The following is a 27663-nucleotide window of genomic DNA, read 5'->3' as shown; positions in this document are numbered from 1 at the left end:
CCAAGTATAGGACAGTCAAGCCATTGTGACATCACTGATGAGGTTGGCTCTTAGGCATTGGTGGACTGAGGCATTATGACATCACAATGTCAGCTCTGGTTAAACACTGCTATGAGCCAAGTATAGGACAGTCAAGCCATTGTGACATCACTGATGAGGTTGGCTCAGGCATTGGTGGACTGAGGCATTATGACATCACAATGTCAGCTCTGGTTAAACACTGCTATGAGCCAAGTATAGGACAGTCAAGCCATTGTGACATCACTGATGAGGTTGGCTCTTAGGCATTGGTGGACTGAGGCATTATGACATCACAATGTCAGCTCTGGTTAAATCACCGCAGCTCCTCAGTACCTTTCCGCTCTCCCTACACTCCTCCCCGTGAACTCCGTTCGCTGGGTAAATGTCTCCTGTCGTCCCCCTTCTCCCCCACTGCTAACTCCCTGCTCAGTTCCTTCTATCTCGCTGCTCCCTATGCCTGGAATAGACTCCCTGAGCCAGTACGTCAGGCTCAGTCTCTGGCTGTCTTCAAGTCTAGGCTTAAAGCCCACCTCTTTGCTACTGCTTTCGACTTGACTCTCTTACTCAACACCCTCACTTATCACCCCTACCACTGCAATTTCCCCACCCCTAGCTGTTCATCTGTCCAATTTAGATTGTAAACTCTGTTGAGCAGGGACTGTCTTTTCATGTTAATTTGTACAGCTCTGCGTAAGTCTAGTAGCGCTATAGAAATGTTTAATAGTAGTAGTAGGGTCTCTGAGGACAGGTTTGGGAGTCACTGCTCTAGAACAAAAAGTTCTGTTGTTTTCTGCCTGGAATGAATCTCTTCCTAAAGGTGTTTTATGTTTAAACCTTTTTTGTTATTATCAACGGCAACATAACTTGTACAAATGTTCCAAACAAAAAAAACAAACAAGCACAATTGTGATCATCTAAGCAAGTGTCACCATGCAGATTAACATTTTCTCCCCCCCCACCCGCCCTATCCCTTACACCTACTAACCCTTCCCCCCCATCAGACGAACCCCCCCCCCCCCTCCTAAAGGTGTTTTAAGAAAACTTAAAATAAAAATATGAGTCTGAAAGCTGTTAGACTCAGGAGTAAGTTTAGAAAAGGGTGGTGGCTGCCTAGGGGAGGTGGTGGAGACAAAACATGAAGTGAACTCTGGACAGCCAGGAAGAAGTGCGAAGAAAGCCAGAGTTCAGCTGTGGTTTGTGGCATTAGAATAAGGAAGCATGTACAAAGACTAAATGGGCCTTTTCTTCCGTGTTATGCATGTATGGGCAGGCTGCACACCAAGACTGTGCAGGTATGGCGACCTGGCTAAAGCTGCCTGTCTTCCGGAGGGATGCTTTCAAAGGCAGTTAGCCAGCTAGACCGGGTGCAAAGTCTGTTTCCTCAGGGCCAGATTTAACCCTCCAGCTTTCCCTAGCCATGAGACCACCATCTGCCCCTTTCTGGCTGGTGAGCAGTGTAGGAGTTCCCCCTTCAACATCACTTGTTGCAGCTGCTCCAGAGGTCCCCTGTCAATATCTACCAAACTTTAGTCTGATACAGGATTGATGAACTTGGGGTGGCTGTTCTTAGGCTGATGTCTACTCGGGGAGTCCACCAGTAATGTGTTTCTTCAACAGAGAAACATATACAGCTATGTTGAATATTGAAATGTATATGCTGAGTTCTGCTTTATCTTAACCCAGAACTTCAGTACTAGTGAGATACTTGTGCTTTTTTGCACTCACGTGTTTTAATTTCCTTTACAAAGGGAAACCATCTGCTTAGTTTGCTTGCACAGGCTTCTCTTCAGTCAGACACTTAATGAAAATGCGTCTGATCTGTCTGAAGGAACACATAACAGGTGCCGAGTGTGAAGGTTGGAAGTTAATCCCCCCCCCCCCCCTCAGAAAAGGAACCCCATCAAATTCCCTTAATAAAGGCTGAAGCAGAAGAACCTCAAATCAGGTGCTCTCTTCCGCTTACTTAGGAATATCTGTCTCTCTTCAGGGATGCATCGCACGTAGCCATGAAATTCCTCTCTCATCCAGGAGGTATCCTGCACAGGGGATTTCTAAGCTTGCTGCTGCAGCCTGGGAGGTGAATGCTAGGGCATAATGTGTATGTCTCTCTGTATCTTGCAGTTGGATGAGGAAGAGGAGAGGAGGAAGAGGCGTCGGGAAAAGAACAAAGTGGCAGCTGCTCGATGTCGCAACAAAAAGAAGGAGAGGACGGAGTTCTTGCAGAGGGTGAGCACTAAAACAGTGTATTCACACCATTGCATACACAAAACTTGGCCCCCCACCACCTACACGGAATTAGGTATGTGTACACATCATTAGTCATCCCCTATCCCTGCCTCGTATATGAGAACTAGGTATGTATACAGATACCACTGTGCACTCCTATCCCTGCTTCCTGTATGGGATGCAGGTAGAAATGTATCTCCCTGCCCCCTTTACAATCATCAGTACACTACTGTGCACCCTTGCCTCTGTTCCCTATGTCAGTGCTTCAGACCTGGTGTCCTTCCTGTGCTGCAGTAACATAACGTAACATTTCACTTGTTATAGACCACAAATAAGCTGTTCGGCTCCATGCGGTGAGCAGTTAAGAAGACTGGGCAATCCAGGAATTACAACAAAAGACCTATACTAAAAATTTTAATATAAGAGAAATAAAAATTTAGATAACATACTCTTGAAATAGTCATTTTCATTGCCTTTCTGAAAAATCGATAGTGATTCAGCAGTTCTGACTGAGGGACAGAGTTCCAGGTTATCACGACTTGATAAAGAAAAGATATCAAAGGTTTGTAGGGTTTGGTCCTATTTATTGCTGGAAAGCTTAACTTCATCTGGTTACGAAAATATCTTAATTTAGATTGTAAGGTCTGTTGAGCAGGGACTGTCTTTTCATATGTTAATTTGTACAGCGCTGCGTAAGTCTAGTAGCGCAATAGAAATGTTTAATAGTAGTAGTAGTAGGGTAAGATGAACCAGGTCGATCATACAGAAAGGAGCAGTCCTGTGTATGATTTTAAATATAGCAATACACATCTTGAATTTCACCCTAACTTGCGGTGGTAACCAGTGAAGATGTATAAAAACAACGGTGAATTCTATCAAATTTTCAAGCTGAATATATTATTCTGACTGTTGTATTCTGAATCGTTTGTAACTATTTCAAAATAGACTGTGGGCATATACTCAGGATCTCTCTGTTGAGAGTAAAGGCCAAGGCAGAGAAGTTTGCATCCTGGAGATGAATATGTGGCTGCTGATAGAGTGTCATTGCAAGCATTTTGGCTTCCTGGACCGTGGGATACTTTTCCAAGAGGTGCTGAGCAGAGATGGTGTCCATCTGTCAAAGAAGGGAAGAAGTGATTTCAGCAGCAAGACTGGCTAACCTATTGAAGAGGGCTTTAACCTAGAATCATTGGGGCAGGGTGATCAAAGCTCCCTGGTAAGTACAAGCCCTGAGGTAAGTGGAGCATTAAAAAGCTCCACACAAATTAGAAAAAGGGGCAACGTCTGGAAAGCGATATATACTAATGCCCAAAGTATGGGAAAGAAGGTTTTAGATCTTCAGGCTGTGATGGAAGAGACTGATTTCGATTTAGTGGTGATCAGACATGGGATTCACAGAGAGCCATGACTGGGATACCGGGCTATAATCTGTTCAGGAAAGACAAGAGTAGAAAGAAAGGGAGGGGGGAGTGGCATTATATGTTAAAGATAATATTAAAGCCACACCATTGCAGGACCTACAGGGTACGGAAGAAGCACTGTGGGTCAAGCTAGAAAGAGGGAATGGCAAATGTATTTACATTGGTGTGATACACAGGCTTCCTTCACTGACCGAAGAAATGAACAGGGATTTAGTTGAAGACGTTCGGAATATAGCTGTGAAAGGGGAGGTACTACTAATAGGTGATTTTAATGATGGTAGATGTTGATTGGGGTCTTTTAGATCAGGGAGATCCTGGATTTTCTACAGCAGTTGGCAATGGAATCCATGCAGGCCTTAGCACTTACTAATGCTATAGTAAGTAGGTGATGATCTGGCATCCAGTAATCGGATGGTGTGGTTGAATATTAAGATAGATGTGGAGAGGGTTCATTCAGAAGTGAAGGTTCTAGACTTCCAAACAACTAACTTTGTTCAGATGGGGGATTACCTCAAGGAACTGTCTGAATGGGGACATCTGGAAGATGCCGGAAAGCAATGGGCAAAACGGAAGGGAGCTATTGTAACGGCAACAGACATTTTTGTAAGGAAAGTAAATAAATTAAGAGGAAGGAAAAGGAGGCTGCTTTGGTTCTCGAAAGTAGTAGCTAAAAAGGTAAGGAAAAAGAGGTTAGCCTTTATAAACTACAAGAAATCACAGAAAGAGGAAGACAGGTGACAATATCTGGAAAAGCTAAAAGAAGCTGAATGGAATAAAAAATAGCCAATAAGGCAAAATGGGGTCCAAGACATTTTTTTTTAGATATATTAGTGATAGGAGGAAGTGCAAAAGAGGCTTTGCGAGACTCAAAGATGAAGGGGAGGAATAAGGCGGAATTGCTTAACAAATATTTCTGTTCTGTGTTCACAGCTGAAGGCAGGGGACAGGACAGCAGAAGACGTACAAAAATAGGAATGGAGGGGTGGCAGTCCTTGAATGATTTTCAGAGGACTGTGTTCGTGAGGAGCTGGCTAAACTAAAGGTGGACAAAGTGATGGGGCCGGATGGCATACATCCAAGTGTACTGAAGGAACTTAGGAACGTTCTAGTAGCTCCGCTGGCTTTTTTTTTTTTAATTTATAGAAGATTTTATTAATCATTGCATAGGATAACCATTCCAAACGCAATAAGATAAAGTACACTTTTGTAACACAGTATAAATCTAACATTGGGTATCTGGCAAAAGAACGCACCATCACCAACGCAATGCTGTAACAGTAGCTTATGTTACTTTCAACATTTTAAATTTTATACAACAGTTCCTCCCTCCCTTCACCTGCCCCGCTGGCTTCTTTTTTAATGCTTCTCTAGAGTCGGGAGTGGTCCTGGAGGACTACAGAAGAGCAGGTGTGGTTCCTCTCCACAAAAGCAGAAGTAAAGAAGAGGTTGGGAACTACAGGCCTTGGAAAGTAAATTAATGGAAACGTTTTTAAAACGGAGAATAGCAGTTGGAATCCAATGGATTACAGGATCCAAGGCAACATGGTTTCACTAGAGGCAGGTCTTCTCAGACAAATTTGATTAATTTGTTTGACCAGGTGACAAGAGTGTTGGATTGAGGGAGAGCCCTAGATGTGCTGTATTTAGATTTTACCAAAGCCCTTTGCCTTTGACATGGTTCCGCATAGGTGAGTGTGAAGAAACTGTGTGTTTTTTAAGCCTGTAAAATGTATTGGATATTTTCCTGCATCGATTATATTCTGAAGTGTATTTCTCCTATTTGGCCAGCAGGGGGTGTTTCTCGGCTATAAAGCTGTTACAGAGAACAGCCAGCGTTGTACAAAGGGGATCACATGCAAATGAGCTGTATGGATCCCCCTTTGTGCATCCTCGCTGTTTCGAGTTCAAGGTGTCGAATGGATTTGACTGCTCTGATGCACTGGACCTCCACTGTTTTGTTTTGTTTTTTTAATTTACCTGGTGGTCCAGTGGACCCTGACCTTCCCCCCCCCCCCCCCAACAATCTTTTTTTTTAATTTACCCTTGTGGTCCAGTGTGACGCTTTCCAAAAATACTAGGACTAGGGGGCATGCGATGAAACTACAGTGTAGTAAATTTAAAACAAATCGGAGAAAAGTTTTCTTCACCCAATGCATAATTAAACTCTGGAATTCGTTGCCAGAGAACGTGGTGAAGGCGGTTAGATTGGCAGAGTTTAAAAGGGGGTTAGATGGTTTCCTAAAGAACAAGTCCATAAACCGCTACTAAATGGACTTGGGAAAAATCCACAATTCTGGGAATAACATGTATAGAATGTTTGTACGTTTGGGAAGCTTGCCATGTGCCCTTGGCCTGGATTGGCCGCTGTCGTGGACAGAATGCTGGGCTCGATGGACCTTTGGTCTTTTCCCAGTGTGGCATTACTTATGCACTTATGTAACACCCCCGTGACCAAACCCCTTCCCCTGCATAGGCACACACCCCTTCCTCTCGCACCCAACCCATACCCCCGCCCCTCCCTGTACCTTTACAGCAAGGTGGAGGCAGGAGAGCAGGAGCAACGGCTCCTCCCTCCTGCCTCAGGCTCACCTTGAACAACATGGTGGCGCCCAGGCCCTGCCCAGTGCATTCTGGGATGCACTGAGCAGGGCTAAACATCATATAAGGGAAAAAAAACTCCTTATATGGTGTTTAGCACTGCTCTGGAGCTGTTCATCTGGCCCTGAGTGTTTTTTCTTTAGTTTGACATAAACAGGAAGCAGTATGTATTTGAAATCTTGTTGTCTGGGCTCTGATTGGTCTGGAGTTTGAAATTACTCAGCAGTTGTTGCTGTCTATTGCTTCAGTCTTAGCCCGGGAGGAAAAAGAGACAGGTGGCTTTGCTGAGGCTTGGTGAATTGTGTCCTGACCTTACCAGGTACTGTTTAGACAGTATATAGATGTTTAGTTGGTGTTATAATTGATCCATATTTCAGTTACCTGTTATTGTTTGCTATTTGAATTATTTTTTTCCCCCGTTTAATATTTTTTAAGAGAATAAACATAATTGTTTGTTCACCCTGTTTGTCTGGACTGATAAAGAAACCTGGTGGTTTGTGTGTTGGATTTCTGAGTGCTTTCTGAGGGATCACTGGGTGTGTGACCTCCAGTAACCTAGAAATCACTGCGGATAATTGGAGAGCGGGAGACTCGCCCAGAGGCGGTTGTGACCATCAGTAGGAGGAGGGTGCTAGTGTAGAGCACAACAGCAGATGCAGGCGGACCTGAGCTGTGCTGAGAATAGACTCTCTAAGTAGCCGTGGGGGTAACCCCAGACTGGTGGCTAAGTTTTTCATGTCAGACTAATAAATAAATTGAAGGAGGTCACGTGATGCGTTGAGAGCGGTAGCTGCGTTTCAGCACTGCTTTGGTGTCCCCGCTCCGTTTTCCGCACCACAACGCTATCCTAACCCTCAAATTGGAGTGATTTCACTTTTGGTGGTTCCGTGAGGGGTATATGGAACAATATCTGGTCCCAGTGCCGTCCGTGCCATCGAAAAGGGGAATTAAATCAGAGAAAGAGAAAACACAGTGGATAGGCTGCTGTGCATGGACTCAGAGTTCAACGAGAAGCAACTGGCTCAGATCATGGCGGCCGTGGGAGCTGCATTTGAACCTAGGTTTGACTTGTTGGCTGGACAGTTTGGTAAATTGGAATTCTTATTGTCGGAAACTATGAAACAGAACTTTGGGGTGGTTTTTTTAACCATGATGAGGAGCAGATCCCCTGAAGACCGAGTGATTGGTCAACAGGATCTATTATTGCTTATGAGATCGTTTTGATCCAGGCACCTTGAGGCTTTTTCCCCTCCATAAGTTATCAATGTCACAAGTTATGCACTTAGACTATACACCATTCCTTTTTACAAAGAGCAGTGGGAGTTATTAATATTAATAAAAATTATATAAAACACTTGTGTTCACAACACTTGTTGATTTTACAGAGAGAAAAGTTATATAAATTCCTATTAAGAATGTTTGTCTGCCCTCATCGAGCATTTAGAGCAAGGCTATCTGAGAGTAGATCCTGCAAAACTTGCGGGGGCGGGGGGAGGGGTTGTCTACTCTAGGGCACATGTTTTGGTCTTGCCCCAGGGTTCAAGGTTTTTGGAAAGGACTGCTAAAGACGGTGGATGCATTTTGGAGTTGTATACTAGTATATGATCCATTGCTTCTCTTTAGTAGCTATACTTACACATCTGCCCCACTTCAGGGCTTTATATGGATGGTTATATTTTTTGGGATCAACACCATCCTGGGCTCTTGGCTGTCTGACACGGGACCCTCCTTGACGGTGTGGAGATCGCAGTTAATACACCAGATGAGGCTGGATAGGTGTAGAGTGGTGAAGTTAGACAGTATACTGGGTTCTCGATTTCGGGACATGTGGGAGCCGCTATGGTTCACCTTGCCTTCTAGAGGGAGAAGTTATATTTTGAACTTTTAATTATGTCAGAGCATGTCGGGGGGGGGGGGAATTGGGGAAGGGTGTTAAGGAAAAGTTACTTATGGTATACCTGGTTCTCCGAGGACAAGCAGGCTGCTTGTTCTCACGACTGGGTGACGTCCGCGGCAGCCCCCACCAACCGGAAAGAAGCTTCGCGGGACGGTCGGCACGCAGGGCACGCCCACCGCGCATGCGCGGCCGTCTTCCCGCCCGTGCGCGACCGCTCCCGCCAGTTCCTTTTTTTCCGCGTCTGGAGAGAGTCGTGCCTCGCCGCTCTCTCTGTTCAGCTGCCGGATTTCGATCGCGTTTACGCCGATCGTGCTTTTTTCTTTGTTTATTTCGGTCTAGTTACCGTCCGATTTCTTTTTTCAAAAAAAAAAAAAGAAACCCTGCGCGTGTGGAGCACGCGCTCCCCTTTTTCCCTCGCTTCCAGCGTGGACGCTACGGTCGTTTTTCCTTTTCGTGGTGTGATTTCAGCCACCATTGACGACTTTGACTTCGCCGACGCGATTTTTCCGTCGATGTCCTCGAAGGTCCCGAGTGGATTTAAAAAGTGTGGTCGCTGCGGCCGGCCGATCTCGCAGACCGACACCCACGCTTGGTGCCTCCAGTGCCTCGGGCCGGAGCACAATATCAAGTCGTGTTCTCTGTGTCTCGGTCTCCGGAAACGGACTCAGGTTGCGAGGCAAGTTCTGCGGGACCGTCTTTTTGGAACTTGCGCCGGCCCCTCGACGTCGACCTCGAAGGCATCGGTATCGACGCCCGGCCCCTCGGTACCGGTATCGATGCCCGAGACATCGGCACCGATGGCAGCGACCCCAGGAGAACAGGTCCCGTCGGCCCGCCGGTCCTCCGGTGAGAGTGGGGGTGAGAGGCCGCGTGGGCAGTCGGCCCCGGTCACTCCCTCAGCTCGTGGGCCACGGGACCGAACCCTGTCTGACCCGGTACCTCGAGACCGAGGGGGATCGACCTCCTCCTCCTCCATGCCCTCCGGCGCCGGTGACGGGCATCGCAAGAAAGATAAGAAGCGTCGTCACCGGTCGCCCTCGGTGCATCCGGATATCGGAGAGGAGGCGACGCCGAAGCGTCATCGTCGAGAGGAGAGGTCTCCGTCGGTTGTGGAGGTACCGACGCATCGGGGTTCCGGCACCTCGGTGCCGTCTCCTGGCCCCCAGCAGCTTCTGGCGCCGATACCCCTACCGGCCCCACCGCCTTTCCCGGCAGCGGGCCTGGACGAGTGCCTCAGAGCCATCCTTCCGGGATCCTGGAAGGGCTGATGCGCCAGCTGTGCCGGCGCCGGGGGTGCTTGCGCCCTCGGCGCCGATGACTGTGGCGCCGGCGAGCTCTAGCCCGGCGCCGGGGCTGTCGACACCGCCGCCGCTTGCGGTGCCGGTCTCGACCGCCACGCAGGTGGAGTCCCCGTCGACGTCGATGGAGGGAGCTCCGTCCCCGCCGGCGCGGGAGTCCACCGCTCGACGACACCGAGACCTTGGTGCCTCGACGTCGAGCCGGGCCCGGTTCAGGACTCAGCTACATGAGCTTATGTCCGACACCGAGGATGAGGACTCGTGGGGGGAAGAGGAGGACCCTAGATATTTCTCCTCAGAGGAGTCTACGGGCCTTCCCTCGGACCCCACGCCTTCACCGGAGAGGAAACTCTCGCCTCCTGAGAGTCTCTCCTTTGCCTCCTTTGTGCGGGATATGTCTATCAGCATTCCCTTCCCCGTGGTCTCTGTGGAAGAGCCGAGGGCCGAGATGCTCGAGGTCCTCGACTATCCATCACCACCTAGAGAGTCCTCCACGGTGCCGCTGCACAATGTCCTTAAGGAGACGCTGCTTCGGAACTGGGTGCGACCATTAACTAACCCCACCATTCCCAAGAAAGCAGAGTCCCAGTACAGGATCCACTCCGACCCAGAGCTAGTGCGGCCACAATTGCCCCATGACTCAGCGGTCGTGGATTCTGCTCTCAAGAGGGCACGGAGTTCGAGGGATACCGCCTCGTCGCCCCCGGGGCGGGAGTCTCGCACTCTGGACTCGTTTGGGAGGAAGGCCTACCAATCCTCCATGCTCGTGACCCGCATCCAATCATACCTGCTCTATATGAGCATTCACATGCGGACCTATGTGCAACAACTGGCGGACCTGGTCGAGAAGCTCCCGCCGGAGCAGTCCAGGCCTTATCAGGAGGTGGTCAGGCAGCTGAAGGCGTGCAGAAAGTTCCTGTCCAGGGGTATCTATGACACCTGTGACGTGGCATCTCGTGCTGCGGCCCAAGGTATAGTGATGCGCAGGCTCTCATGGCTGCGTGCCTCTGACCTGGACAACCGCACCCAGCAGAGACTGGCCGACGTCCCTTGCCGGGGGGATAACATTTTTGGTGAGAAGGTCGAGCAGATGGTGGACCAACTGCATCAGCGGGAAACCGCTCTCGACAAGCTCTCCCACCGGGCGCCTTCAGCATCCACCTCCACAGGTGGACGTTTTTCCCGGGCCCGGCAGGCTGCACCCTATTCTTTTGCGAAGCGTAGGTTCAACCAGCCGGCCCGAAGGCCTCGTCAGGCACAGGGACAGCCCCAGCGCGCTCGTTCTCGTCAACAGCGTGCGCCTAAGCAGCCCCCTGCGCCTCCACAGCAAAAGCCGGGGACGGGCTTTTGACTGGATCCACGGGAACATAGCCGCCCTACAAGTGTCCGTACCGGGCGATCTGCCGGTCGGAGGGAGGTTAAAATTTTTTCACCAAAGGTGGCCTCTCATAACCTCCGACCAGTGGGTTCTCCAAATAGTGCGGTGCGGATACGCCCTGAATTTGGCCTCCCTGCCTCCAAATTGTCCTCCGGGAGCTCAGTCTTTCAGCTCCCATCACAAGCAGGTACTTGCAGAGGAACTCTCCGCCCTTCTCAGCGCCAATGCGGTCGAGCCCGTACCACCCGGGCAGGAAGGGCAGGGATTCTATTCCAGGTACTTCCTTGTGGAAAAGAAAACAGGGGGGATGCGTCCCATCCTAGACCTGAGAGGCCTGAACAAATTCCTGGTCAAAGAAAAGTTCAGGATGCTTTCCTTGGGCACCCTTCTGCCAATGATTCAGAAAAACGATTGGCTATGTTCCCTGGATTTAAAGGACGCATATACTCACATTCCGATACTGCCAGCTCACAGACAGTATCTCAGATTCCGCCTGGGAGCACGGCACTTTCAGTATTGTGTGCTGCCCTTTGGGCTCGCCTCTGCCCCACGAGTGTTTACCAAGTGCCTCGTGGTGGTAGCGGCCTACCTACGCAAGCTGGGAGTGCACGTGTTCCCATATCTCGACGATTGGCTGGTCAAGAACACCTCGGAGGCAGGAGCCCTCCGGTCCATGCAGTGCACTATTCAGCTTCTGGAGCTGCTGGGGTTTGTGATAAATTACCCAAAGTCCCATCTCCAGCCAACCCAGTCTCTGGAATTCATAGGAGCTCTGCTGAATACCCAGACGGCTCAGGCCTACCTTCCCGAAGCGAGGGCCACCAATCTCCTGGCCCTGGCTTTGAAGACCAGAGCGTCTCAGCAGATCACAGCTCGGCAGATGTTGAGACTTCTGGGTCATATGGCCTCCACAGTTCATGTGACTCCCATGGCTCGTCTTCACATGAGATCTGCTCAATGGGCCCTAGCTTCCCAGTGGTTCCAAGCCACCGGGAATCTAGAAGATGTCATCCGCCTCTCCACCAGTTGCCGCACTTCACTGCTCTGGTGGACCATCCGGTCCAATTTGACACTGGGACGTCCATTTCAAATTCCACAGCCCACGAAAGTGTTGACGACGGATGCATCTCGCCTGGGGTGGGGAGCTCATGTCGATGGGCTTCACACCCAGGGTCTGTGGTCCCTCCAGGAAAAGGATCTGCAGATCAACCTCCTGGAGCTCCGAGCGATCTGGAACGCACTGAAGGCTTTCAGAGATCGGCTGTCCTGCCAAATTATCCAAATTCGGACAGACAATCAGGTTGCAATGTATTACGTCAACAAGCAGGGGGGCACCGGATCTCGCCCCCTGTGTCAGGAGGCCGTCGGGATGTGGCGTTGGGCGTGTCGGTTTGGCATGCTCCTCCAAGCCACGTACCTGGCAGGCGTAAACAACAGTCTGGCCGACAGACTGAGCAGAGTCATGCAACCACACGAGTGGTCGCTCCATGCCAGAGTGGTACGCAAGATCTTCCGAGAGTGGGGCACCCCCTCGGTGGACCTTTTCGCCTCTCAGACCAACCACAAGCTGCCTCTGTTCTGTTCCAGACTTCAGGCACACGGCAGGCTAGCGTCGGACGCCTTTCTCCTCCATTGGGGGACCGGCCTCCTGTATGCTTATCCTCCCCTACCTTTGGTGGGGAAGACCTTACTGAAGCTCAAGCAAGACCGCGGCACCATGATTCTGATAGCGCCCTTTTGGCCCCGTCAGATCTGGTTCCCTCTTCTTCTGGAGTTGTCCTCCGAGGAACCGTGGAGATTGGAGTGTTTTCCGACTCTCATCTCGCAGAACGACGGAGCGTTGCTGCACCCCAACCTTCAGTCCCTGCTCTCACGGCCTGGATGTTGAGGGCGTAGACTTCACTGCGTTGGGTCTGTCTGAGGGTGTCTCCCGGGTCTTGCTTGCCTCTAGGAAGGATTCCACTAAAAAGAGTTACTTTTTCAGTGGAGGAGGTTTGTCGTGTGGTGTGAGAGCAAGGCCCTAGAACCTCGTTCTTGCCCTGCACAGAACCTGCTTGAATACCTTCTGCACTTATCAGAGTCTGGCCTCAAGACCAACTCAGTAAGGAATCACCTTAGTGCGATTAGTGCTTACCATTATCGTGTGGAAGGTAAAGCCATCTCTGGAGAGCCTTTAGTCGTTCGATTCATGAGAGGCTTGCTTTTGTCAAAGCCCCCTATCAAGCCTCCTACTGTGTCATGGGATCTCAACGTCGTCCTCACCCAGCTGATGAAACCTCCTTTTGAGCCACTGAATACCTGCCATCTGAAGTACTTGACCTGGAAGGTCATTTTCTTGGTGGCAGTTACTTCCGCTCGTAGGGTCAGTGAGCTTCAAGCCCTAGTAGCTCATGCTCCATATACCAAATTTCATCACAACAGAGTAGTGCTCCGCACCCACCCAAAGTTCCTGCCGAAGGTGGTGTCGGAGTTCCATCTTAACCAGTCAATTGTCTTGCCAACATTCTTCCCCAGGCCGCATACCCGCCCTGCTGAACGTCAGTTGCACACATTGGACTGCAAGAGAGCATTGGCCTTCTACTTGGAGCGGACACAGCCCAACAGACAGTCCGCCCAATTGTTTATTTCTTTCGACCCTAACAGGCTAGGGGTCGCTGTCGGGAAACGCACCATCTCCAATTGGCTAGCAGATTGCATTTCCTTCACTTACGCCCAGGCTGGGCTGACTCTTGAGGGTCATGTCACGGCTCATAGTGTCAGAGCCATGGCAGCGTCGGTGGCCCACTCGAAGTCAGCCACTATTGAAGAGATCTGCAAGGCTGCGACGTGGTCATCTGTCCACACATTCACATCTCATTACTGCCTCCAGCAGGATACCCGACGCGACAGTCGGTTCGGGCAGTCGGTGCTGCAGAATCTGTTTGGGGTGTAAATCCAACTCCACCCTCCAGGACCCGAATTTATTCTGGTCAGGCTGCACTCTCAGTTAGTTGTTCTTCGTAGGTCAATTTCTGTTGTACCCTCGCCGTTGCGAGGTTCAATTGACCTGGGTTATTGTTTTGAGTGAGCCTGAGAGCTAGGGATACCCCAGTCGTGAGAACAAGCAGCCTGCTTGTCCTCAGAGAAAGTGAATGATACATACCTGTAGCAGGTGTTCTCCGAGGACAGCAGGCTGATTGTTCTCACCTACCCTCCCTCCTCCCCTTTGGAGTTGTGTGTTTCATCTTTTGCTAGTCATTCAACTGGCGGGAGCGGTCGCGCACGGGCGGGAAGACGGCCGCGCATGCGCGGTGGGCGTGCCCTGCGTGCCGACCGTCCCGCGAAGCTTCTTTCCGGTTGGTGGGGGCTGCCGCGGACGTCACCCAGTCGTGAGAACAATCAGCCTGCTGTCCTCGGAGAACACCTGCTACAGGTATGTATCATTCACTTTTTTGACTGGACTCTAAATGCGTTATGACTTGGATGTTCTATCTGTAGAATGTATAAACTATAACACTTGAGTCTAATTCTGCTGCTCAATAAAAATGACTTAAACATAAATAAATTGAGCGCCCTTGGTATGGACCCTAAAGTGACCGGGTTAGGAACTGGTTGATAGGAAGGCAACAGAGAGGCTTAGTGGTAAATGGAGCTCATTCTGAGCTGAATACTTGGATCAGTTTAATATCTTGCATCCTGTGCAGTGGGGATTTAGGAAAGGATTTAGCACTGAGGAGACAGTGGTCTGCTCCCTGATGACTTTTGCAAAGGTTTTTGAGTCCGGAACGTCAAGCTGTTTTAGTTCAGTTGGTTCTGTTGAGTGCCATTGACTCTGTGGATGATGAGATTCTGATCCAGATCTTGAGTGATATTTGTATCACAGGGTTTGTACTTAACTGGTTTACAGGTTTTTTGACCAATAGAACATATAGGGTACAGTATCGGACACTTGGAGTGTGGATTGTGGTATTCCTCAGGGTTCTCCACTTCCCTGATTTTGTTTAATGTTTTGATGAAGTCTGGGGGTGGAATTTGACAAGTTAATGTCCCTTGTTATATCTATTCTGATTTAATTTCAGTTGTCTTTCCTCTACTTCAGTGATTGGCTGATTTGGAGCTGAAGGCTTCGAGGGTAGTGTAGTCTTCTTCCTGGAGAGCCTTGACTTGTCGGGCTACTTCTCTCACCCTCCTGTAGTTTCCAACCCCTCCTCCTACCGCAGTCTCACTGCTTCTCATCCTTTGAAGCTCACTCTATCCGGCTATTCTACCCATTACCACTCAGAGTGGCAGCCATTTACCGCCTCCCTAATAAATCCCTCTCTTCCTTCCTCACCGACTTCGATGCCTGGCTTTCCGTCTTTCTTGAACCCTCATCTCCGTCCCTCATTCTCGGAGACTTTAACATACACGTTGATGACCAGTCCAACCCTCACGCTTCTCAGTTCCTCACTCTAACATCCTCCTTCAACCTCCAGCTTTGCTCCACCACCCCTACTCACCGAGACGGCCATTGTCTTGACCTCGTCCTCTCCTCTTCCGGCTCTCCCTCCAATTTCCATGTTTCAGCTCTTCCTCTCTCCGATCATCACCTAATCACCTTCACACTTCTTCACCACCCCCCCCTCAGCCCCGTCCAACTTTAACCACTACCTCCAGGAATCTCCAGGCTATTGACCCTCCCACCCTATCCTCTAATATTTCTAATCTCCTCCCTCCATCATGTCCTCCGAGTCTGTTGACAAGGCTGTCTCCGCTTACAATGCCACTCTCTCCTCTGCTCTGGACACCCTCGCACCATCCACCTCCCATCCCACAAAGCATACTAATCCCCAGCCCTGGCTGACCCCTTGCATCCGTTACCTTCGCTCCTGCGCCCGATCTGCTGAATGCCTCTGGAGGAAATCTCGCACCCATTCAGACTTCCTTCACTACAAATTCATGCTATTCTCCTTCCACTCCTCCCTATTCCTTGCCAAACAGGACTACTACACCCAATTGACCAATTCTCTCAGCTCCAACCCCTGTCGTCTCTTCTCCACCCTTAACTTCCTCCTCAAAGTGCCCTCCGCTCCCCCCCCCCTTGCTCTCTCCTCAATCACTGGCTGATTACTTCCCGCGACAAGGTGCAAAGATCAACCTTGAGTTCACTACCAAGCCATCTCTTCTTCACCCTTCAACCCTCTCTCTCACCCAACCAACCCAGGCCTTTTTCTCCTCCGTTCCTGTCATCACCGAGGAGGAAACCGCTCGCCTTCTTTCCTTCTCGAAATGCACCGTCTGCTCTTCTGATCCCATCCCCACCAACTTACTTAACATCATCTCTCATACTGTCACCCCCTCCATCTGTCATATCCTCAACCTCTCTCTCTCCACTGCAACTGTCCCTGACACCTTCAAGCACGCCGTAGTCACACCTCTCCTCAAAAAAACCATCACGACCCTACCTGTCCCTCCAACTACCGCCCCATCTCCCTCCTACCCTTCCTCTCCAAAATACTTGAGCTTGCCGTTCATAGTTGCTGCCTTGATTTTCTCTCCTCTCATACCATCCTCGATCCACTTCAATCCAGTTTTCGCCCTCTTGACTCGACAGAAACAGCACTCTGTAAAGTCTGTAATGACCTATTCCTTGCCAGATCCAGAGGCCACTATTCCATCCTCATCCTCCTCGATCTATCCACTGCTTTTGACACTGTCAATCATGATTTACTCCTTGCCACACTGTCCTCATTGGGGTTCCAGGGCTCTGTCCTCTTCTGGTTCTCCTCCTATCTCTCCCACCGCACCTTCAGAGTTCACTCTCATGGATCTTCCTCCACCCCTATCCCCCTATCTGTTGGTGTTCCCCAGGGATCTGTCCTTGGACCCCTTCTCTACTAATCTACACCTCTTCCCTGGGCTCCCTGATCTCATCTCATGGTTTCCAGTATCATCTCTATGCTGATGACACCCAGCTATATCTCTCCACACCAGACATCACCGCAGAGACCCAGGCAAAGGTATCAGCCTGCTTATCCGACATTGCTGCCTGGATGTCAAACCGCCACCTGAAACTGAACATGTCCAAGGCCGAGCTCATCGTCTTTCCACCAAAACCCACATCTCCTCTTCCTCCACTTTCTATCTCAGTTGATAACACCATCATCCTCCCCATCTCATCTGCCCGCAACCTCAGAGTCATCTTTGACTCCTCCCTCTCCTTCTCTGCGCATATCCAGCAGATAGCCAAGACCTGTCGCTTCTTCCTCTTTAACATCAGCAAAATTTGCCCTGTCCTCTCTGAACACACCACCCGAACTCTCGTCCACGCTCTCATTACCTCTCGCCTAGACTACTTCAACTTACTCCTCACCGGCCTCCCACTTAGCCATCTATCCCCCCTTCAATCTGTTCAGAACTCTGCTGCACGTCTTATATTCCACCTGAATCGATATACTCATATCACCCCTCTCCTCAGGTCACTTCACTGGCTTCCAATCAGATATCAGATACCGCATTCAATTCAAGCTTCTCCTTCTTACCTACAAATGCACTCAGTCTGCTGCCCTCACTACCTTTCTACCCTCATCTCCCCTTACGTTCCCGCCCGTACCTCCGTTCACAGGACATATCCCTCCTCTCTGTACTCTTCTCCACCACCGCCAACTCCAGGCTCTGCTCATTCTGCCTCGCCTCACCCTATGCTTGGAACAACCTTCCTGAGCCCTTACGCCAAGCCCCCTCCCTGCCCATCTTCAAGTCTTTGCTTAAAGCCCACCTCTTCAATGCTGCGTTCGGCACCTAACTCTTACCGTTCAGTAAATCCAGACAGCCCCAATTTGACTGCCCCTATCGGACTGACCGTTCACTTGTCTCTTAGATTGTAAGATCTTTGAGCAGGGACTGTCCCTCTATGTTAAATTTTACAGCGCTGCGTAACCCTAGTAGCGCTTTAGAAATGTTAAGTAGTAGTAGTAGTAGGATGGTAAACATTTTACCAAGAATCACTTGGCATCAGTTCAGGTCCTCGAGTGTCTGGGGTTATATTCGTTACCTGTTTCTAGCTGTCTTGCTAACATGGGCTTGCGAAAGTAAGCTTCAGTCCCAGTTCCAGCCTTTCTGCATTTGGGATTTCCGGTAGTTTCTCGATTTCATGTCACTGACCCTTGAGGTTGTACTATTGGCAAATGTCAATTTGTGGCATGTACAGCATGCTCTGTTGTCCTGTGCTTCTCCCAGTTTGAGATTAGGCTTCCCATGCTGGTCTTAATCTGGAGTCAGAGTAATGGTCAGCCCCATTTCTCCTCGTGAATGTGGGGTTCCCTTGGACCCACAGGATTTAATTGTTGCCACAGATGCAAGTCTGAGGCTGAGGAGCCCAGTGTTTGGACAGGGTGGCTCAGAGATGCTGGTTGGACAGGCCTAGTGGTCCACAAATTGCTGGAGGCGAGAGCTATTCATCTGGCCTTGCTTCTCCTCTTCTCTCTGGTTCAGGATTGTGCGGTACATATGGTGTTCACCAATGCCACATCTGTAGCATATAAGGAAGTGGAAAAGAGACCAACTTCAAGAGATCAAACAGAATACCAGGATAAGATGCTCCAAAACACAAACTTTATTCTGTCTTGCACCAACAAATTCGAACTTGTTGGTGCGAGACAGTATACCTCCCTGTATTTAGAGATACCAATTCATGTGCTCCACTGTCAATCAGTATACGATTGTGCACTCACTGATCGACCCCTGAGGAAGGCTTTTGTAAAAGCCGAAACAAGGCCCGTGTAGGGTCAGAATAAAGTGCTGTTGAACTTTTGTGGAAATTGTGAACCCCACTTGTTTTTATATCTGTAGCATATGTCATCAAACAGGGAGGTACTAGGAGTTCAGCAGTCTCCTGGAGTTGTACAAGCTGTGTTCATAGGCAGAGTTGCACCATTTAGCAGAGGTGGACAATGTTCAGGCAGACTTTCTCAACTGCCAGACGTTCGATCTGGGGCAGTGGGAGCTCAGTCTGGCAGTCTCCTGCCTTGTGGTGTGATGCTGGGAAGTCCTAGTGGTCAAAATGGTGGTGATTCACCAGAATTCCAAGTTCTGTCTGGGTCAGTGAAGCTGGATGCTGTGGTGCAGCCCTGGTCCATGCTTCAGCCCTATATATACTTCTCCAATGGCCCCAGATAGGTGGGGCATTATGTAGGTTCCCAAGGCACCTGTTTTTGGTCATTCTGATTGTGCCAGATCAGCCTTGCCCCCTTCCCCCTTATATGATACCTGATTCAGCTCATCAGTCCTCCACTTCCCTTGCTGAGAAGGCTGAGGCTTCTTTTCCAAGGGCTGGTTCTTATGGAAGATAGGGATCCATTATGGCTTGGCTCTCGAGAGCCAGTGCCTGAGAAGGAAACAGTTTTGTCCCTGTTATTGCCATGCTGCTGAAGGTGTGGAAAATCTTCCAGATCTCTGGCCTTTATCAGGGTTTGGAGGGCTTTTGAAGTCTGGTATTCTGTCCAGAAGGTGTCCCCCTGGCAGGCAGAGTCATCTTGTCATTCTTACAGGGCTGTCTGGATCAACGCGTAGTTAGACTCTGGAATTCGCTGCCGGAAAAGTTGGTTACGGCGGTTAACTTAGTGGACTTCAAAAAAGGATTGGACGGCTTCCTGGAGGAAAAAGCCATAGAATGTTATTGAATGGACGAGGGAATAATACAGTATTTCTAGGATGGGCGGGACAGATTGCCTGTTCTTTTGTCTTCTGTCGATGACGGGGTGCTGGGCTCCATGGACCCTTGGTCTGTCCCAGCATGGCGATGCTTATGTACTTAAGTACTTATGTCTGTTGCTTTAATTTGCTCGAAGTCCAGGTTGTAGGGCGCACATGCTTCAGAGTCAAATTTGGTGGGGTTGTTGTCCCTTAGCAGGCCTTTCTTTGAACCTCTCCCGCAGGCGTCTATGAAAGATTAACTTTTAAAGTAGGCGTCCTTGTGGCTGGCTGATCACCTGAAATGATTATAGAGCTGAAGGTGCTTTCTTGCAGGATCTTTTAGTCCTCTTCTCAGGTTGTTTCATTGTGTATCATTCCTCCTTTCTGCAGAAGGTGGTTTCTCCTTTTCATTTGAACTGTGTTTTCTCTTCCTGCCTTTCAGAGGTCTTCAGTGTCAGGAGTGTCGCAAACACTCCATAACCTTGGAGGTTCTTAAACGTGCTTCTCTGGTATGTGGTGGTCATATCCTTTTAGAATGTGAGATCTTATTATGGTTTGCGCAAGAGAATGTGTGACCTTCAAGTCTCTGCCTCCATCTAGTGGTGTGGGGACATAAGCCATAGGTTGGGACTGGTCTAGCAGGTCTCAAGAAAAGGAAATTAACAGGTAAGAACAGATCACCTCGTAACAAGTTCCCCTCAACTTGTAAGTTACAACTTACAGGATATTTAAAAAGGTGTCATCATGGCATATTGTGATGAAACCACACTTAAGCACTCTGTCCTTCTCTTTATCATGCACTTGTCAAAAAAAATGTTTCAATAAAGTTTTTCTTACTTTCTTGTGTTTTACTGTTTTTTTTTGTTTTATCCTCTTATTTTAATAAAATAATTATCTTCTCTGTTATGTTTTTATTTCTTACATTGAGTCTACTAAGCTCTGCTGTCCTAAGCAAAATATAAACTGATTTTCCAAAATCACACTCTGAAAGCTTAAATACAGTTCCCCTGTGCTTTCAGAGGTTCTTACTCGAAGTCCTGACGCTGAAGTTTCAGCATCTATAAATGTGTGTCTCAGGGAAGCCTGTAGGTCAGTGTCTAAACTCATGAAGGGCAGTTCTGTAACTGCGCATGTGTAGTTATGAGCACGTGCCAAGATAATTGGTTCTCGTGTGTGTATGAGGATCGTGCTCTATTCTGCAAAGTACATAGTTAACATAGTAAGTGAGTGCAGGTAAAGACCTGAATGGTCCATCCAGTCTGCCCAACAGTCACACTCATCATCAGTTTGTGATATTATATACTTTATCACTAGTCTTTCTTTGTCATTTCTGGGACATAGACTGTAGAAGTCTGCCCAGCTGTGTCCTTATGTTCCAATTACTGGAGTTGCCGTCAAAGCCCACTCCAGCCTATCCAAATCCGCCTCGTCATTTGCGGGACCCAGATCGTAATAAGTCCGCCCGGCACTGTCCTTGGTCCCAGCTACTGAAATTGCCGTTGAAGCCCTTTCCAGCCTATCCTAAACTGGATTTCTTTTTTTTTTTTTATATTTATTTATACATTTACATTTATATCAAAACAAGGTTAACACACTTGTCAAGAAAATAACTATACTGTTCAGCAAAATTATAGCAAGTTACAAACATCAAATAACTAAAGAATTACACAGCAAGTTAATCAAAGTCCTCATTAATAGGATTCAAAATTTACCATAGTGGATAATAAAGGAAAGAAAAAAAAAATTTCTCAAGTAAGCTAAACTAGGCCGGATTTCCATTTAAGAAATTCAAAGTACCCTTTCTTCACATAGAGCTCATACTAATTACTCCCCTGACCTTTTGCAGCCAAGAAGGAGGAGAGCTGAGAAGGATCATAGAAGACATACTTATTAGATTGATATTTAATCAGGCATTTACAGGGGTACTTTAAGAAGAAAGAAGCACCTAACTGAATTACACCTGGACACATAAGTAAAAATCTTTGTCTCCGTTTTTGAGTTTCTTTAGTCACATCAGGGAAGAGATGCACCTTCAATCCAAGAAAGCTTATTCTGGAAGAAAAGCCTCATCAACCAGTTTTTATCTGGTGATAAGGCTACAGTGGCAATTAACGTAGAAGATTTTATTAAATCAGTATCTGAGGATTCCAGTATCCTCGAAATATCTGATGCCAAGTTTTCCTGAGATATTTGGTCTTTTTGAGGTAAATAATATGTTTGTGTAAAAGGTGGAACCATTTCTTCAGAAACCCCCAATATCTCAGTTATATACCTCTTAAGCATTTCTCTCGGTAACACCCCTATTTTTTTTTAGGAAAGTTCAAAAAACGGATATTATTATTTCTAGTTACATTTTCTGGGAACTCGGTTCGTCTCCTTAGGATAGTTAAATCTTTAATCATAGTCTTTTGCTGTAATTGTACAACTTTCAGTTCTTTCTCCATATCTGTTTGTTGGTTTGCAATTGTCTCAACCCTAGTTTCAGTACCTTGAGCCTTTAGGTTCAAAGAAACAACTTCCTGAGATATTTGTTTTATTTGCATGCTTAGGGATTGACCCAAGTCCACAATCAATGTCCATAAAGTATCCATAGTAATTTCAGTAGGTTTTCGAAGTGAAGGAAATTGTACCTCTGTTACACCAGAAGAGAGTTGCACTCCAGGTTCTCTTTCAGTCTCCCCCTGAACTTGGCTGCAAGTTGCTGTTAATGTCCCTCCAGAAGCACCTTGCTCTTCTAAGGCCACTTTCTCCGCTTGTTGTCTATCCTCCTCGGTCCGTTGAACTGCTGCACTCTGTGGTGGCGTCCGACTGGAAACCGGCGTCGACGTGTTCATTCCGGAGGGCTGCAGGGGAGGCGCGCTCTCATTGGGACTAAGCGACAGCTCCAGCCCAGAGGTCTCCGTGGCGTTTCCACCTTCACCCGGAAGACCTAGCGGGCGCCGTCCCGGTGTATTCGGCAACTCAGATCTATGATAGTAAGTAGTTATTGTGGATTGCACTGGGGGGATTTGCCGTGAAGGGGGAGCAGAGAAGGAAACGCGGCCCCTTCTTTTAGGCATTTTCTCCGAGAGCTTAAGGAATGTCCGACCTAGGCAGAGGCCATTTTGAATCCCCTAAATTGGATTTCCATATACGGACGGAGACCTACAAAGTCTGCCTTGCACCAGCTTTGTTTCTTCACAGCCGGAGTCGCCATCCAAGCGGCATTCACACATCCACCCACCTGCAGCCTTTTTATTTTTTTTATACCATCTATTTTCTAAATAGAGTCCCTCTTTGTTCATCCCTCACCTTTCCGTCACTGTTTTTGTCTCTACCACCTCCCTTGGGAGGGCATTCCACGGATCGACCACTCTCTCCATAAATAAAGAATTTCCTGATGTTACTCCTAAATCTACAACCTCAGCTCATGTCCTCTAGTTTTCCCATTTCCCCTTCTCTGGAAAAGATTTGTTTCTGTATTAACACCTTTCAAGTATTTAAATGTCTGTATCATATCTCCCCTGTCCCTCCTCTCTTCTAGGCTATTCATATTCAGGTCTTCCAGTTTCTTCTCATACGTCTTTTGGCACAAACCCCATATCGCCTTCCTCTGGACTGCTTCTAGTCTTTTTACATCCTTAGCAAGAAACGGCCTCTAAAACTGAGCACAGTACTCCAGGTGGGCTTCACCAGCAACTTGTACAGGAGCATCAATACCTTTCTTCTAGTTACTCCTCACTCAGTGCAACCTAGCATCCTTCTGGCTATGGCCACCGCTTTCAAACTGTTTTGTTTTAGTTTTGTTTTGTTTTTTTACTTTAAGGTCCTTGGACACCATCACTCCCAAGGTCCCTCTTCCTGTCTGTGCATATCAGCCTTTCAGCTCCTAGGACATACAGCTCCCTTGGGTTTCTACTCCCCAAATACATCACTTTGCTCTTCTTTGCATTAAATTTTAATTGCCAAACGTTAGACCATTCTTCTGACTTTTTTGTAGATCCCTTTTCATGTTTTCCACTCGCTCCAGGGTTCCACTCTATTACAAATCTTGGTATTATCTTCTAAAAGTCAAACCTTATCTTTTGATCCTTCGGCAATGTCGCTCACAAATATATTGAACAGAATTGACCCCAGCACCGGTCCCTGAGGCACTGACTCCACTGCTCATCTTTCCTTCCTCCGAGTGAATTCCATTGACCACCACCCTCTGGCGTCTGTCCGTCAACCAGTTTCTAATCTAATTCACCACTTTGAGTCTCAACTGAAGTCTTTCAAGTTTACGTAAGAGCCTCATATGAGGAACCATGTCAAAGGCTTTGATGAAATCTAAGTAAATTACATTTAGGTCACGTCCTCAATCCAGTTTTCTGGTCACCCAGTCAAACAATTCAGTGAGATTCGTTTGGCATAACTTACCTTTGGTAAAAAAGCATGTTGTCTTGGAACTTGTAACCTATTGGATTCTAGGAAATTCATTATCCTTTCCTTCAGCATCACTTCTATTACTTTTCCAGTAACCGAAATGAGGCTTCCCACGTCTTCTCTGTCACCACTTTTGTGATGAGGGACCACATTCGCTCTTCTCCATTCCTGCCGAACCTCTCCCATCTCCAAGGATTTATTAAACAAATCTTTAAGAGGATACAAATGCAATAAATAAATTTTAGCCTTGCTCCTTTCACTAATATAGGTGAAAAAATGATTGTCTCCCCTCCTTACGTTTGCTCTTTGGCCTCTGCTTTCTCTTTCGGCTTCTTGAGGTTTCTTCTGGTATTCTTTTCTGTGTTCCTTCTTTTGGCCTGTCTTGTTTTTCATGAATGCCACTTCTTTTGCCTTTATTATCTCACCCAGTTGTTTGGAGATCCATATCGGTTTCCTATTTTTCTTTCCTTATGTAAAGGTCAGTAGCCATTTTAATAGCTCCTTTCAGCCTAGACTGCTGTCTTTCCACTTCTCGTATGTCTTCCCATCCCATCAGCTCTTTCTTCAGGTACGCCTCCCATTTTATTAAAGCCAGCATGTTTTGAAATCCAGGACTTTTGAGTTTTGAGTGGTTGCCCTCCGCTGTAGCTGTTATATCAAACCAAACCATTTGATGCTCACTAAAGTCCTACAGTGATTCAGCCAAATACCACAATTATAAATGTTCTCTAGAGGGGAAAGCAATGAGACGATTTCAAGTAGTGTGTAAAGTGCATTAGTGTGTAACTACACAGGTGTACAAGTGGGCAGAGCGTGTCTTCCACTTACACATGTATTGTGGGTTATGCACGTGACATGTAACACTTAATTCTTGTATTCGCTACACTCTGCACGTAGCTGCCATCGTAGAACTGGTGCCTAATTGTCGCCCCCAATTCTAAATTGCCCCCAAGTCTCTGAATGTAACTTCTGGGCACTTGTGCAGTCTGAGATGTTCATGAAACCCTAGGCTGGATCTTGTTTTCATAATAAATGGAAGTGGATTGGATTTCTGTGGAGGGACAGGGATTAAACGGTGTCTTGCCTCTTTCTTCCAGGAGTCTGAACGACTGGAAGCCATGAATTCGGAACTGAAGGCTCAGATCCAGGAGCTAAAGCAAGAGCGACAGCAGCTTATCCTTCTACTAAACCGACACCGACCAACCTGCATTGTGCGGACAGACAGCGTGAAAACTCCTGAGCACGAGACCAACCCTTTACTAGAACAGCTGGAGAAGAAGTGAGCAAGGATGTGCCAGGGAGGAGACAGTATCGCATGCTGTCTCTGTCACGGACATTGCCTGTGTAAACTTCATCGTTACAGACTGAAGGCACAAAACTCGGCACCTGACCCTAAACACCAGACGCTGGAATCCAAAGGGGAGGGTACAGATTGCACAGCAGTCGCTCCAGATTATCACATGCAACACTCTGTGGTGTTGGTGGATGTGAAAGAGCAGTCGGAAATAAGACCTCTGCCCTTTAAACACCTGCTCCCAACTACACTACCTTCAAGGGCTTCCTGCCTGTCCAAAGTACCATATAGGAAAGCAGGGGGGAGGGGAGGGAAGCGGAGATTAAAGAGCACTGTGCCATGACCATATAGTGCTGCCTCTTCTTTCCCCTTTCCCTCCTCTGTCCCTCTCTCTTCCACCTCCCCTCTGATCCTGACGTCAGCTCTCCCCTTCCCTCTTCTGCTGCCAGAAGGAATCATTCAGATCAGGAATAGTGCTGGCACTGTTTCTACAGCACAGCGTCTGATTCTTCTTCAATGCTCAGTGTCCGTGCAGCCAGCATGTTCATCCACACCTATTACACTCTTTATATATATTACATATATATATCTATTTTTGTATGAATTTTTTTATACATCAATATATGAAATGATTATATAGTCACTAGATGTGATATGCTAATGTTTTCTCATATTAATGAGTATTCACAATTATGTACATCCTGAACTTCAAGGTCTGGGTTTTCCCATGTGCTCTGCATGAAGCCCCCTAAAGAGTCTCTGGTCCCTCCCCTGTTACATTTTTTTTAATACTCAGTAAATGTTACTCTTAGTTATGCAAGTGCCTCTTGTCGTTTTTCCAGAGGGGGTGGGGATATGCTGTCTCACAGCCCCCCACTTTCTTGCTGTTGGTGTCTCAAATATTTTCCGCTTTTCCCTGTCTGCACCCTTCTTCCAGCCTGACTCTGTCAGCATGGGAGGCTGTCTTAAGCTCTGCTTTGCTGCTCACCAGTCTCACTTATACAGTTGTGTTTATTTTGTCATGTATTGCTTTGTATACCCTGTAGCTCAGTATGTTGGGATGTTAGTTTATAAACGTGAATAAATGACATAAGCAAATCTTACAACCTGATGGAACCTGGGACCTAGAAAGTTATGTGATCATTCACTAATGATTAAAACTAAATCCCAATCTTCCCACTTTGATTATTAGAAGACAGCAAGGCAAACGATCTGCGAAATCCAACGTGGAAAATGAGCAAGCAGATCAGTATATTATCCAAAATATTTTATTGAAGGTACCGTATTTAAGACAGTTGCCCGACACAGGCTTTGATAGCAGACTACTTGCTGGTGATTTGGAAACACAACAGGACACCCTGGTTTGTTTGTTTGTTTTTTTGCATTTCCTTTTTCCTTGTCCTGATATGCATTTGTTCTTATTTGTAGAGATACAGACTAGCCCCTGACGCAGCCCTTTTGTGGGCAAAACACGGCCTGTGTCGGGCAACTGTCTTAAATACGGTACCTTCAATAAAATATTTTGGATAATAAACTGATCTGCTAGCTCATTTTCCACTTCGATTATTATTGGAGAAAAGACCTCAGTGGCTTTATAGCCTGATAACGAGCATATGGAAAGCCATCATCATCGGTCAAAAAAACTCCCAGTTATTCAACCATTGAAACCATATCGCTATACACAACAAATTGTTTGCAAAATTCACAGTGGCTAATAATATTTTTAAACTTTCAGTGAATTTTCAATAAAACTAGTATTTTTTCATTGTCTATACAAATCCCTATACAAACTTTACCAGGGATCAGTAGGCTCTACGTAGCCACCTGTTTTGCCAGTACTGGCTTCTTCAGGAGCCTGTCTGCCAAAATCCTTTATTTACATGTACTGTATGCCACTCACATCCTTTGCCGTAACAGGCCATGTGTAAACCATGTAGATGCCTATGTGCAGCCTAGCAGCAGTATATCAAGAATCAGAAATAAATAAAATAATTTTACGGACGTGTCCCTAGTTCAGTTCCGTCCTAATAAGGTATGGGAGATCGTTCCAATGGTTGGCTGCCTGATATGCAAATGTAGCAGAAAGAACTTTTTATAGATTAACCTCTAATGCAGAACTAAGAATTCTTTCAGTACCGGAGTAACAGGTAGACATATCAATGATAACATATCATTTTTGGATTAAGCCATGAAGTATCAAGAAAATCCAAGAACACGTCTTAACGTCATGTGTGAATAGATTGGTAGCCAACATAAATGCCTCAAAAGAGGTTTAGCTCTTTTTTTGAACACCTGTGGCTCAAAGGTAAGATTTCTGTCAAATAATACCACACCCAGGATTTTAAAGGTGGATTCCGGAGGAAAATTTATTCCATCGATTATTCAAGTCTTTGAGACTGAGTTCATCGCGAGGGCTCATAAAATCTTAACTTTCATGTAAATGTGGATGTCCATGATTCTAAAAGATTTAAACC

The 27663-nt window shown here is 47.3% G+C and overlaps 1 protein-coding gene across 3 annotated transcripts in view; it reads left to right on the top strand.

Annotated features, from left to right (window-relative positions):
* JDP2 (Jun dimerization protein 2) overlaps positions 1-26224 on the top strand; it is a 33706-nt gene extending 7482 nt beyond the window's left edge. For all 3 annotated transcript variants that reach the window (XM_030214296.1, XM_030214299.1, XM_030214298.1), the window contains exons 3-4: positions 2143-2247; positions 24993-26224. In XM_030214296.1, the coding sequence (XP_030070156.1) occupies positions 2143-2247; positions 24993-25178 (291 nt within the window). In that variant the 3' untranslated portion in view covers positions 25179-26224. The remainder of the gene's footprint in view (positions 1-2142; positions 2248-24992) is intronic.
* Positions 26225-27663: the final 1439 nt, after the last annotated feature.

The sequence above is a fragment of the Microcaecilia unicolor genome, chromosome 9, assembly GCF_901765095.1.
Source record: "Microcaecilia unicolor chromosome 9, aMicUni1.1, whole genome shotgun sequence".
NCBI classification, from domain to species: Eukaryota; Metazoa; Chordata; class Amphibia; order Gymnophiona; family Siphonopidae; genus Microcaecilia; species Microcaecilia unicolor.
This window is presented reverse-complemented; position numbering and strand designations above follow the sequence as displayed.